Source organism: Sminthopsis crassicaudata, chromosome 4 (assembly GCF_048593235.1).
Source record: "Sminthopsis crassicaudata isolate SCR6 chromosome 4, ASM4859323v1, whole genome shotgun sequence".
Lineage (NCBI taxonomy): Eukaryota > Metazoa > Chordata > Mammalia > Dasyuromorphia > Dasyuridae > Sminthopsis > Sminthopsis crassicaudata.
Window position 1 is genome coordinate 152,629,971 of NC_133620.1, and position 12,989 is coordinate 152,642,959.

A 12,989-nucleotide genomic window follows, 5' to 3' on the forward strand; every position below is an offset into this window, starting at 1 on the left:
AACCATACAAAGACTGCATGACTGAATCACAATTATAATATTCCAAACTACTGGTTAGAATCCATATAAAATATGCACTGGAACCTTCCCTTGTTGCGACTTTCTTAGGGACTGTTGGAATTTATGTTTCATCATAAATCCTGTCGGTATGGATATCAAAAGCATGCTAAAACACTGCCCCTCTGACTTACTGTCTTTATGGTTCTGCTGATATATAAATATGTATTTATGTTTTATATATACATATGTGCCTATGTATGCATTGATTCATGCAAAAATAGTAATCCTAATATCTTACAACTTTTAAAAGAGAAAGGAGGTTCTTAAATAGGGGGAAAATTCATTGGACCCATTAACTTGATTGAATTGAATTTGTTTGTTTTATAATCTTATGTAGTTTATTTTGTGCATTTAAAAATATTAATATAAAAAAGGAATCTACAAAATCCAGACTGATGAAGAATACTATGACACAAAAAAAGTTAAGAATCACTATTCTAGATTTTGGTCCTTCAGGTGAAAATGTGATATTCTCAACCTATATAAGTTGTTGTCAATATAAGTCAAATGGATGGAAAACAGATAATTCATATATTGCTTATGCTGAGTAATTGTAAGCACTACTCTTCCTCATCTAATGATAAAAAGGGATGGGGGGCACCTGATCTGTGTTGTCCATTACAAAGAAAATATAAGCAAGAATGCTATATCTTTCAGATATATATGTTGATAAATATAAAAAATAACAATTGAACTTTTTCTCTCCTGTTTTTAAGATGAATTATGCAATTAGTCCTGTGATTTCAAAAATTACAGGAGTAATATAAACTATAATATACATGAAAGACACAAAAAGTTACTATAAAAAAAACCAGAAACACCCAATTCACTGAATAACTTCTTATAGATTTAAATTGATTGGCAAATCTCATCTCTTCCCAAAAAATGTAACAAATGTAAAACATCATCCATTGTAAGTGCTTAGAATTCTCAAATGGTTGACCATAAATACTGTTTACAAATGAGAAGTAAAATCAATATGAAGTTTTTTAAATTGAGTTATATGAAATACTAACATCTAATAGTTTCTGAACAAAGATTTCATACAAAGTACTATTCCAGAAATAAACATTATGCTTTTGAAATCAACATTAAAATTGATGCCTTTTTAATTTGAAATAGCTTTTATCTAAAAGACAGTTCAAGTAACAGGTATGAATAAGTGTTGCTAAATTTTATTCATTTAATTGACCAAAAGATCGATTATATTAGTAATCTGAATCATACAAAGCAAAACAAAACTCAGTACCTTGTTCATACTCATCTTTCAGATAAATGAAGAAATAACATGTATAAGGATATCTTTATATGTATATGTATATATACACATACATGTATATGCTATATATACAGATATACATACATATATATGTATAAACATATATATGTGTTTATCTTAAATATCAATCACACTGATGAAACTCTTGAGGTTTTCCCTCAGAATACAGTTGTTAATGTTTCAGAAACATTACTAAAAAAAAAAGGGAGGGGGGGAACGATTTCTTACCATTCCTTTGGTTATCGACTCTATTAGTAACAGGCATGTTAGTGGTAGCAATGGGTGGTGTAGTAGGAGAGTTTACAGTAGCTGGCAATAAAGATGACAGAGATGTAATCTTGCAAAGGAACACATGACCGTTAATATGGATAAGCAATCTAGCACTCATTAATGTATGAAAACACATACATGAGCATAATGGAAGTCTACTGCTGGATACTAAATATCACATATTCCAAGTTGATAATGAGTAAGGAGGAGAAATAAAGTGATAGGCTCCATGTCCCCAAATGGAATCATTCAGCATGATACTAGGTTAAAAGATACAAAAAAAATTCTTATATCATGACATTGTAGAAAGATTCTGAACTGAAAGTCAGTAAGATCTGAATTTTAATCCTGGATCTGTTACAAATGTGTTTTTGTGAACTCTGGTCACATCATTTTGACTTTCTAGAGTTCAGTTTCTCAACTGCAAAACAGAGATTAGACTAGGTGACCATCAACGTCCTCTTTTGACTTTAAATATATTAAGATTCTACAAAAGTTAAGTCATTCCAACTCTGCCACATTCAAACTAAAGTGAAGTCTCCAAGGATTGATTCTTTCTCCTTGAGAAGAGAAAATATAAATATTAAGAAAACAAAATCAGAAACAAATGTGAAATAAATCAATCATTTAATGATCCAACTAGTTTATTAAGCACTATCCAATGTTATATAAGTGCTATGCTTACAAGGGTGACATTTTCAAAGCATTACATAATATCTATGCTTTTAACACTGAAATTCATAGATCAAAACCTCATGTTCTGCTTTGAAAATGTTCCTAAGTATTTGGGAGAGATATATTTTTTAAAGTAGTATAAGAGGAATTTTTCCTCAATATGAAATGAAATTCAAAGGAATACATGTGTGTATAAATAAATACACATTTCCTTAAACCATGTTTTTTCTTATTCCAAATAATAATGATGATAATATTCTATTATTCTATTTATCATTATTATTTTAAAAATCAACACAAAGTTTCAAAATTTTTGGTTTTGGTTTCATATTCATACTTGTGTGTGTATACATACATGCAATGTATGTTTTTTAAAAATCATTACATGTGGATAAGCATATCACAGAAGTCTCCCATTGACCAAATCCCAAATCCTCAAAAGATCTTCTATCTTTCCCATCCTTCATTTCTTTTTAAAAGTGAATATATTAAAAGCAGTCATCAGTTTAAGAGAAATGATGTGATAATTCACTGTATTGCTGAAATTTATTTGGTTTCACACTTTACCAAGAATAATAATTGACCATTATCATTTGTAATAGGTTTTTCCCCCCTCTCAGCCCCAAGGCAAATTAAAAAAAAATCAAACCCCAAATTTTTGAACCTTTATATTGATTTTTTCATAATAATGATAAATAGAATATTGTTATTATTTAGAATAATAAAAATGGTTTAAATAAACATTTTTTCCCTTGAATTCAGTTTGAAAAGTGGCCATAGTCATGATTCAATCTTTCAGAGAGCTCAGTACTTCTTTTGGTATTTAATCCATAGAAGTTATGGGCAAAAGGGGTTACCAGGCTATTAGAAGCAACAAAGGGAAAAATAAAGATGACTTTTATTATTTTAATAATTATACTTAAATAACTATAATGATATTAATTATAAATTATTGAGCATATAGCTACTTAGTACAAAATATATAGTTGATGAATATAGAACATGATATAATTATTATTTAACATAATAATTATCTGTAATGATACTTATTATTATTACATTAATAATAATAGCAATAATTCTGAGCAAGCCTGTGGTTATTTTGAAATCAAAGTCCCATTGTAAATGATAAATGATCTGGCAGTTTCCTGTTAAGTTAGCAGAGCATTACGTTTACTTTCAATATTTGTTCTCATTTTATGAACATGAATACTTCTTTAGAACATTCTGCGTCAGGATTAATACAGGACCTTTGCAATCTGCTTGAGAAGAAAATAGAGGAAGAAATGAAATCAACCCTTGTTAAATAGTCATGTAATCATTCACATTTGAAATAGTAAAAGCTTTATGGAAAACTGGTCAGAGTGTGTGAATGCATTCCTTTCTTTATACCATATGTACAGTACACCCACACATCTAAGAAGACTTCCAGAACTCCTTCAATTTTTCTGGTTGTTGGCTTGCAAAATTTAAAAAGAAAGAAAGAAAAGTGAAACTGAAAAACCAAAACAATAACTAAAATATTATCTAAAACAGCATGACAGCAAAACAGAAGTTTGGAAAAACAAAATTGTTGAATTGATGTCATATCCCTACCTTGACAAAGGGTCCCCAGTTCTGCACAGCTAGTGAGTTCTGATGCTGGCAGTGGAATCAGGTAGGAACCTTAATAAATAGAAATAAGTCATTACATACATTTGAATTACATTTTTTCCAAAGTACACACATATAAATAAAAGACAAAAAGCTTTAGAGTGAAAATAGTCCCATCAGCAGAACTCATATTATTTCAAACATTCATTCATTCAAACATTCCCATAGAATGTTAGAGGTTCAAGATTAAAAAAAAAGTAAAATAATAACCTCTGGTTAATAATAACAATATGTAATAACATATTATAATGTCATAATAAAAATTACCTCTGAGCTTTTATAGATTAAAAATTAACATGTGAATGTGTAGAAATTTAGATTTAAAGACACAGAATGAGAGGAGACCAATTTGAGAATTTAAATTCACAGGGCATTATGAATCCTCAGTTTATTTGCATGTTTAACTGTTATAGAACTTAAGAGTAAACCTCACGAAATGAAAATTAAAACTATTTAGAGACCAAATAAGGGCTGTTTATTTCATAGGGGAAATTCAATGAATTGTTCTAAGTGAATAATGTCTTATTGAGGATTTCAAGGATTTTATTTAAGACACCAAAATTGACATAAGAGACTGGCTGGGGGGAGGCTCCCGTTCATTCTACAATAAGAATTCCAAAAGTATTCCCTACTGAAGAATCTTCATTGGATTCCAACTCCTTTAGAATAAAATGCAAACTCCTCAGCTTAACATGTAAAAACCTTCACAATTTGTGTCCAGTTATCCTCTCTAGACTTATTGTGCATGGTCCCCCATTCATACATTCTAGAATTCAGTCAAACAGATTTTCTTGTTATTCCCTAAACTTAAGATTCCATATAGTGGAGGTCTCTGATCCCCTTAGAATGTCCCTAGCTATATCACAGTAACAGTAAAATAAAGTAAAATAGGATGAGAAGGGTGACGAGGAAATAGTGGAGGGAATCAAATCAAATTATAATTCTGCCTCAATAAAGGACTTGAGCAGGAAGAGTAAAAAACCTGATTTAATATTTCTTTAACTACTCCCCTTGAATCATCATTATTTTTTAATGATTTGACACTTTCACTTTCAATAATGTAATTCTTAAACTAAAACACTTAACATCTCAATCTGAAATTTTAAAATAATGTCCTCTCTATTTTTTTTTATCATGTACTATACCTGGCATGATGCCATGCATGTCTAACACATATTCTTTGTCATACACAGTATCCATGGTGAGTGTGCATTGAAGTCAAAAGGACACTGGAGTGTGAGTCAAAAGATGTGGGTTAGTTAAGTCATGGCTCTGTCTCTTATCAGCCTGAACCTTGTCAAATGATAATCTCTCTGATTCTTAGTTTTTTCACCAGTAAAGTGAATACTTTGCTCTAGACATTCTTTAATGTCTTTCAAGCTCAGGTGTTACATAAAATTTCATTAAGTCTAAACTAGATTATTTTTGATGATAATGATTCAGCATGGCACATTGGAAAGAACAGTATAGCTAGAATCAGAAATCCTAGGTTCAAACTTTCACTCTGTCACTTTTTTAATTTCAAAAAGTCATTTAGCCTCTGAGTGTCATTTTCTTTATCTGCAAAATAAAAGGGTTTGACAAGATAAACTGAGATTTATTCTAGCTACAGAGTTATGTTCTTATTTAGGTAACACAATCATGAGAAATAGTCTCCCTATTTTTTTTAAATACAAAAACATCTCATCTCAGTTTTTTCATTTGCAAAATAGATTAGATTAGTTATTTCTAAATTCCCTTCCACTTCTAAAGCAATGATCCTATGAAGTTATCATTAAGTAAATTTGACTTGTAAAATAAAGTTGCAACCCAGTGCAAGTTTTAGAATAAAACAGAATAGAATAAAAGGCATCCTGCCCAAGTTACCTATCCCAAAAACAAAAGGTGTAATTTTTGTTTATGGCAACTTTTTTCTCCTGACAGATTTACAAAACAGAAGATTGTTAAAGGAATTAATCAAGATAATTTTCCCTGGAGATATCAAAACATTAGGCATCAATAGAGGGCTTTGAGAAACTGACTCTTATATGTTTGTTTTCATTTGTACACACTCCCCCAACCACTCTCCTTCCCCAATACAAACCACATTAATATATTTTTGTCCCTTTTCTCCTGTTGATACAATAAAGATTTCTGCTTAATATTAGCTGCAAGATTTACAGATGGATTTTAATGAACACACCAACTCTAAATCATTGGTAAAACACCAGTAGCAAAAGCAAAAATCTCTCTCTCTCTCTCTCTCTCTCTCTCCCTCCCTCTGTCCCTTCCTCTCCCTCTCTCTGTCTGTCTCTCTCTCTCTGCCCCTCTCTCTCTCCATGTTTGATTCTTTCCCTCTCCCTCCCTCTGCCTTTCTTTTTCTCTCATTCTTCCCCTTCTTCCTCCCCATCTCTCTCTCCCTTCCACCTTCTCTCTCCTTCCTCACTCTTTTACTCTCTCTCCCTTTCTCTTTCTCCTAAAAATTAAATAACATTATCATCAGCAACAACTATTGAGTATAAGTCTGTAATCCTTTTTACTGGAGAAGCTGAGGATAGTGAATAGATTGAGTTTAGGAATACTGAGCTATGACAGGGCTAACACATTAAAACTTCAATGTTCACCAGTGATTGGATAAGTTCAAAAATGACTGCTGCATTTATAGTCAGAGTAGGGGATAGAGAGGGAGAGGGACACAAAGAGAGAAAAAGAAGGAAGGAGGAGGGAGATGGAGTAAAGGAAAAAGGAAGAGGAAGAGAAGAGGAGAGAGAGAGAGAGAGAGAGAGAGAGAGAGAGAGAGAGAGAGAGAGAGAGAGAGAGAGAATTTTTCACAAAATAAACAACTGTTCCATATTAATTTATTGAGCATCATATTCAGTGGAAAAATTTCCTTGCATGTAATTGATATTTAAGGGAAGATTGCACAGAATTTCAAAGAATAAAATATTTTACGCAAATTAAAATGATGATGACTGCTAAAATCTCTGGATTGTCCTGATATTTTGAAAAAAATTAATAGAAAGCTGCACTCTCTAAACTTGAATTCCTATGGGATTTTAGTAAAATTGAAAAAAGAAAGGAGATAATGTTGATCAACTAGAAAAGAAAATCTGAGATGGTCTAAGTGAAAAGTGGTATAAATTAATGCAGTGCTACTCAGGCTATTCTGCAGCCATTTAGGATTCAACAAAAATAATGAAAAGAATTATTGAGAAAAATTTTATACCAGTGGTAGTTTCCTTCTAAAAATGTCTAAAATGATATATAACACATGTACAGCATAAATAATTACATGCAACTTTTGTTCAGTATGAAAATGGGCTTAACTTGCTCAATCTGGCAGGGCAGGAAGAATACTAGACAATCTGGAGAACTTAGTTGGGACTGAATTCAATATATCAAGTTAAGTCTAGGACTATTTCTGTACCTCCTATTTGCCAGGCACTGTTCTAAGCACTAGGAATATAAAACAAGAATGGGGGAGGTGAAAAGAAAATAATTCTTGCTTTCAAGGAGCTCACACTCTAAGCACAAATATCTATGTCCAAACAAAATATATACAGAAAAATCAGAGATATCAGGAAGATGGGTATCAGCATTAAAGGGAACCTAGAAATGCTTTTTTAGAGAATGCAGGATTTATAATGAGACTTGGAAGGAAGGCTGTAAAGCCAGGAGGTGGAGATGATGAAGGAGAGAATTCCAGGCAAAGGACGCCAATGCAAATACACAGAATGAGGAAAATTTAGTGCAAAAAATATCAAAGGAGGCCAGTGTTACTGGATTATAAATGGAAAGGAGAATGGCATAGGAAGACTGGAAAGGTAGTTGGGGGGCAATTTATGAAAGGTTTTAAATGCAAAACAAAGGACTTTTATTTGATCCTGAAGGCAATAGGGAAGACACTAGAGTTTACTGAGTCTGGGGAAGGGTGGTGGTGAATTAGATTACTTTAGTCCTTAGGTGAAAGATGGACTAAAGTGAGAAGAGACTTGTGAGGCAGCAGGTTAGGATAAGGGTAATGGCAATATAAGAGGAGAGAATGGAATATATACAAGTGACATTATGAAAGTAAAATTGGCAATATATTAGATAAGGAACGTGAGAAAGATGAAGAGTTAAAATTTGGCTTCAAGCCTGATTAACTACCTTTGCACAGTAATAGAGAAATTAAAGAAGAGAGGATTGGGGGAGAAAGATAATGAATGGACATTTAAGATATCTAGAAGACATCCATTTCCAGATGTCCAATAGACAGTTGAATATGTGAAATGAAGATTCAGAAGAAAATTTAGGATTGAGCAAACAGATTGGAGAATCATTTACACGTAGATGGCAATTAGAATACACAAGATCATCAAGCAAAACAATATATAAGAAAAGAAGAATATTATCTTAAAGCATCAAGAACTCTGATCAGAGCCCTAGAGCACAGGAAAAGGAAGCAAGGCATTATCCAGTTGAAGATCCAGCAAAAGAGACTGAGGGGCAGTCAGACAGGTAGGCAATGCCACAAAACTGAGAAAAAAGACAGTGTCAAGGAGACAGTGGTCAGCAGTGTCAAGTGATACAAAGAGGTCAAAGAAAATGGTAATTGAGAAACGGTCATGTAATCTATCAATTAAAACAATATTGATAACTTTGGAGAAAGTTGTTTCAGCTGAGTGACCAAAATGGAAACCATACTTTGGAGAGTTAAGAAGAGAGTAAGGGAAAAAAAATACTAATTGTAAATGGCCTTCTCAAGGAATTTAATCGTGAAAGAAAGGAAAGGGATAAGATGATAGCTATCATGGATGGATGGATGGCAAGAAAGGATTTTGTTGTTGTTGTTTTTCATATGAACTGGGAGACTGAGTCAGTAGTTTCTTACCTCTTTGATTTTTCTTCATCTATAAAATGGAAATGATAATATTTGCATAGTTGTTCCAAAGAACTATGGTGAGAAAAAGCCTTTAGAAACCTTAAAGTCTACTATAAATATAAAATAATATTTTTTTATTGTGGCACAATTTTTTTAATCCTCCCTTATCAGGTCAGTGTCTTTGAAGTGCCCATTTCCCTGACCAGTATGTATTTGGTTCCTTCAATGTATTTCAAACCACCGAAGTGTTCCTTAATCAAATTAGTTTGGGAATTCTGGTTAGAATATGGAGTTCTGATAGCCAGATAAAAAAATTTAAAGGAGGAAACATCCAATAAATCATAATAGCATTTTTATAAAGAGTATAATAGTGTTAACACGAGCTTTCAGAATTCATTGGGCCAAAAATGTTCCAATCTTTAAGAAGGGGCAATCTTTTTAGGAATTTATTGTCAAGAATAAAATTATTAATATATATATACAACCTATTAATTTTTTTATCAATAATGATCAGTAACTAGTTTGGGGACTTTAATTAGCTTAATGAACTTTAGCTATAGTATAGCCTAACATATCCAAAACATGTCTATTATACAAAGCATATTGAAAATATATGCATTATGTACATGTGTATTTATCTATATATATATGCACACAAAGAGAAATGTCATAAAATGAGCCTTAGTTACTGAAATTCCTGAACAAAAATTATTTCTAACATTATAAAGATGCAAAGAACCATATAAATAACTAAAAATTCAGAGTTTTCAAAAAAAGAAATATAAGGAAAATAAAACTAAAAATTGTTCAAATATTTAATTCAGCAATATTTTTAAGATGTTCTCAGAAATTTGTGAAAATGTAAACAGATTTTTAAATATCTAGAAATTTTATTGAGATATTCACACTGACTGGGATACTCATCAAGTATATCCAAGGTGCCACACTTTTAATAGTAAATGTTTTGTTTTACTGTCTTACTTTTGAATTCTAAATTTATTTATTTTAATAATTCACACTTGGAAAAATCATTATACTTTCTATTGGGAGTAGAACTTGGAATAAAACTGCATATTTAATACACATGACCAGTTCAATGGAATGCTTGGAATGCAATCCTATTCTCCATTGGTTATTGCATGATCATTAGTTTTAAGGAAATGAATTTTTATAATCAGAGAATAGTAATGCTTTGATGGGGAATAAGTGGGGGCAGAGGAAGGTTAATACACTAATAATACACAGTTCTATCTATTTATTTATTGCAGTTATGTTTAGTTAACAAGCATTGAAATAATCTCTGTCACAGGTATTTCCTGGCAATTTATAACTGACAAAAATCCTTCAACTCCCACAGCTGATCATTAAGCAGCAGGAAATTCCCTCCCCATCATATGTTCAAACATAACCCAGGCCATGAGTAAAAGAAATGATGCAATTAAAAGTCACTTTGAATTCAGGAAGACTATTGTAAAAGTAACAGAGCTAAATTCCATTGAGCATATGAACATACATTCCTCAAGAAGAAGTATGTACTTAGTCATCTGCAAGTTATACTTCTATATAAAACCCATGGGTATATGCTGAAAATTGTAAGATTTGGGTGAAATAAAGTATTAGGGAAGACGTCTCAAAGATACTGCTAAATGAAACATGAAAACTCCAAATAAGATATAAGAAGAATTTTCTTTGATTATTCCACTTTTGTCATACTGACAATACAAACCTAGTTCAATTCAATCAATTAATATTTTTTAATTGTATACAATATGCTTCCCTAGTGAACTGAAACATCACACAAAGGGCCTAGAAAGAAGGGAGGCCTATCAAATACTGAGAATGAGAGTTAAGATAGACAAAACCAAGGGTCACATTGGTAAGTCTGAGATATTGAAAAAAAAAAATGAGTTCTCCAGTATATTGAATGAATTCTCTGTGGAGGATTTAATGAAAGACTTGGATGTGAATTAGATGGTGTGGAAATTTGATATGTATTAGTGAAGAGAGTATCACAACTCGGTCCAATATGGGCAACTGAGAATATAAAGATAAATAAGCTATAGACCCCTCTTTCTCAGAGGAATTAAAGTCTAAAAGATTGCCATCCTGTGTACACAAATAATTCTAGTACAAGAGAAAGTGTGATAAGCATAAACAGAAATGAAAAGAATATGCTAGAAAAAAAATCTGAGAGATCATTTTGCCCTGGCCAAAGGGTAAAGAGGGAAATTAAAGAGAGGTGTCAAAGACTATTGAAAAGGCCATAGGATTTTCAGTCAGAAAATTGGACTTCAATTCCAAGTTATTGCCTATGTGACCTCTGGAAAATTATCATTATGATAATTATAATTAAATAGAATAAAAATTCCTCATCTGCAAAAAGAGCAAGTTGGACTTGAGTACTAAGGTTCCTTCCAACTTAGGATCCTAAATGGTACCTCAGTTTTGCCTGGAAGGAATTTCAGTACTTACAAATGGTGATGGTTGGGGCTTAAATGGGACATTCAAAACAACAGATATGGAAGTTGGTTTGATCTTCATAGTTAGATCCACAATGTACAGCCTTACTGATGATACTGGTCCTACCTACTTGTCCTGTGTACATAATTAGTCAAACAAGGAAGGGTGAGACTGGACCAGTGAAGAAATTTCATTTTTTTCTCCCAATACTTAAAGAACAGAAGCGCTGAACTACTAGAATTAGGAACAGATCTGTTTAAAGGGGTCAATATGAAGAATAGAAAGCAGTTATTTTAAGTAGTTCATTCCTTGACCTTTTAATGACTGCCAAAGGTTTGGCAAAATTAGGCATCTAAACCAGAGGGCACTCAAATACAGGAAGTACATGCTGGCTTCTTCACCTGGTATTTGCTACAGTGACTGTTGGATTTTCTAGGAGCTGAACCATGTGGTTAAGTTTGAAGGTTCAGCTTGTGATAACTTTAGAATTGGGAAGGGCTAGCTGGGGGAACACCACCCAGCCTTCTGAACATTCTGGAGTCTCTCTCTGGAAGAGGGTCATAATTGACCATCTTTCCACCCACCCACCAGGAAATACCTCAGAAGTCACGTCATTTTAATTGCCTTTCTACCTCCTGCAGGGAAAATGTGGGCCAGACAGTCAATAAACTTAATGGGAGAGCAACCAACAGGAGCTAATCAGTTCCTCAAACTGAGAAGGTCTTAGGGGTGGAAAGAGGGGACAAGAAGCTCTCCTTTTCTAGGTCTCTCTGAATCAGGTCTTCATAGCTGTCTTATTTTGTTTAAAGTGCTGTAAATTTTCTCATATATTAATATTCTAAGATACCACTATTTTATTCCAATACTTTGAGATTCAGAACCAGTTCCCTTCCCTTAGTATGAATAATCAGGAGTTGACAGTGTATGTAAAATGTTAATTGTTTCAACCTCTAATTTCATTGGTTTAGGAAACTGCTGGTGACAAAAAGATTAATCAGGAATGACAATTACAAAGATAATATGATCTTTGCCTACATTTTTATTAACACTGGGAAAATAAGATTTCAGTGTTTTACTTAACTTTACTGCATTCTGCCAACTGACATTGTGCTTCAATTAAAGACTGTAATATGGAATATCAAACATAACCAAAAGAAGACACTATAAGAAGTCAGATGGTTTGCTCCTGACATTAAACTTTTCTCTGCTGTTATTTACAGAATCAGGGTCCTTTCGGATCTCAAGGATTACTTGTAAAACAAATTTCTATGTATAAAGGTTATCAAAGTTTGACTCAGTGGCTACTGATCTTGTCTATTTTTTTTTTAGACTTTTAAGGCAGTTTAATCCCAAAATAACAGCTCATTAACTTAACTGCTTTTTTATTTAAGCAATATTTTCTAGGCAAGAATAAGAGACCTTTATTGCTATTTAGTACTTTCCACTGATTTAAATCAAATTAACTTTTCTATTTAGATCATATGGTGATTAAAAAACAGAAGTATAAATATGTTAATGATAGATCACTAAATATCATGTGACACATAGGAAAGGAGGAATGATGAGACCAGAAGGCTTTGATTAAATGCTTTTAAAAAAGAACAAAGCCACCCCATAGCAAAAATTACATTATGCAGAGCTGAGTAGGCAAGTTGAAAAAAAAAAAAAAAACAAATATACTTGAAGGGAAAAAAAAACAAAACTTTCTCCTTTTTAATAACAAACATTATGAATTTATTGCAGACAAAC

The 12,989-nt window shown here is 32.3% G+C and overlaps 1 protein-coding gene across 3 annotated transcripts in view; it reads right to left on the minus strand.

Moving 5' to 3' along the window:
• Positions 1–12,989, minus strand: part of ADGRG6 (adhesion G protein-coupled receptor G6) — a 172,734-nt gene that overhangs the window by 73,020 nt on the left and 86,725 nt on the right. For 2 of the 3 annotated variants that reach the window (XM_074309670.1, XM_074309672.1), the window contains exons 5-6: positions 3,881–3,949; positions 1,568–1,648 (exon numbers count right to left, since the gene is read on the minus strand). In XM_074309670.1, coding sequence (XP_074165771.1) covers positions 1,568–1,648; positions 3,881–3,949 — 150 coding nt within the window. The remainder of the gene's footprint in view (positions 1–1,567; positions 1,649–3,880; positions 3,950–12,989) is intronic. The other variant, XM_074309671.1, reaches the window with a different exon arrangement.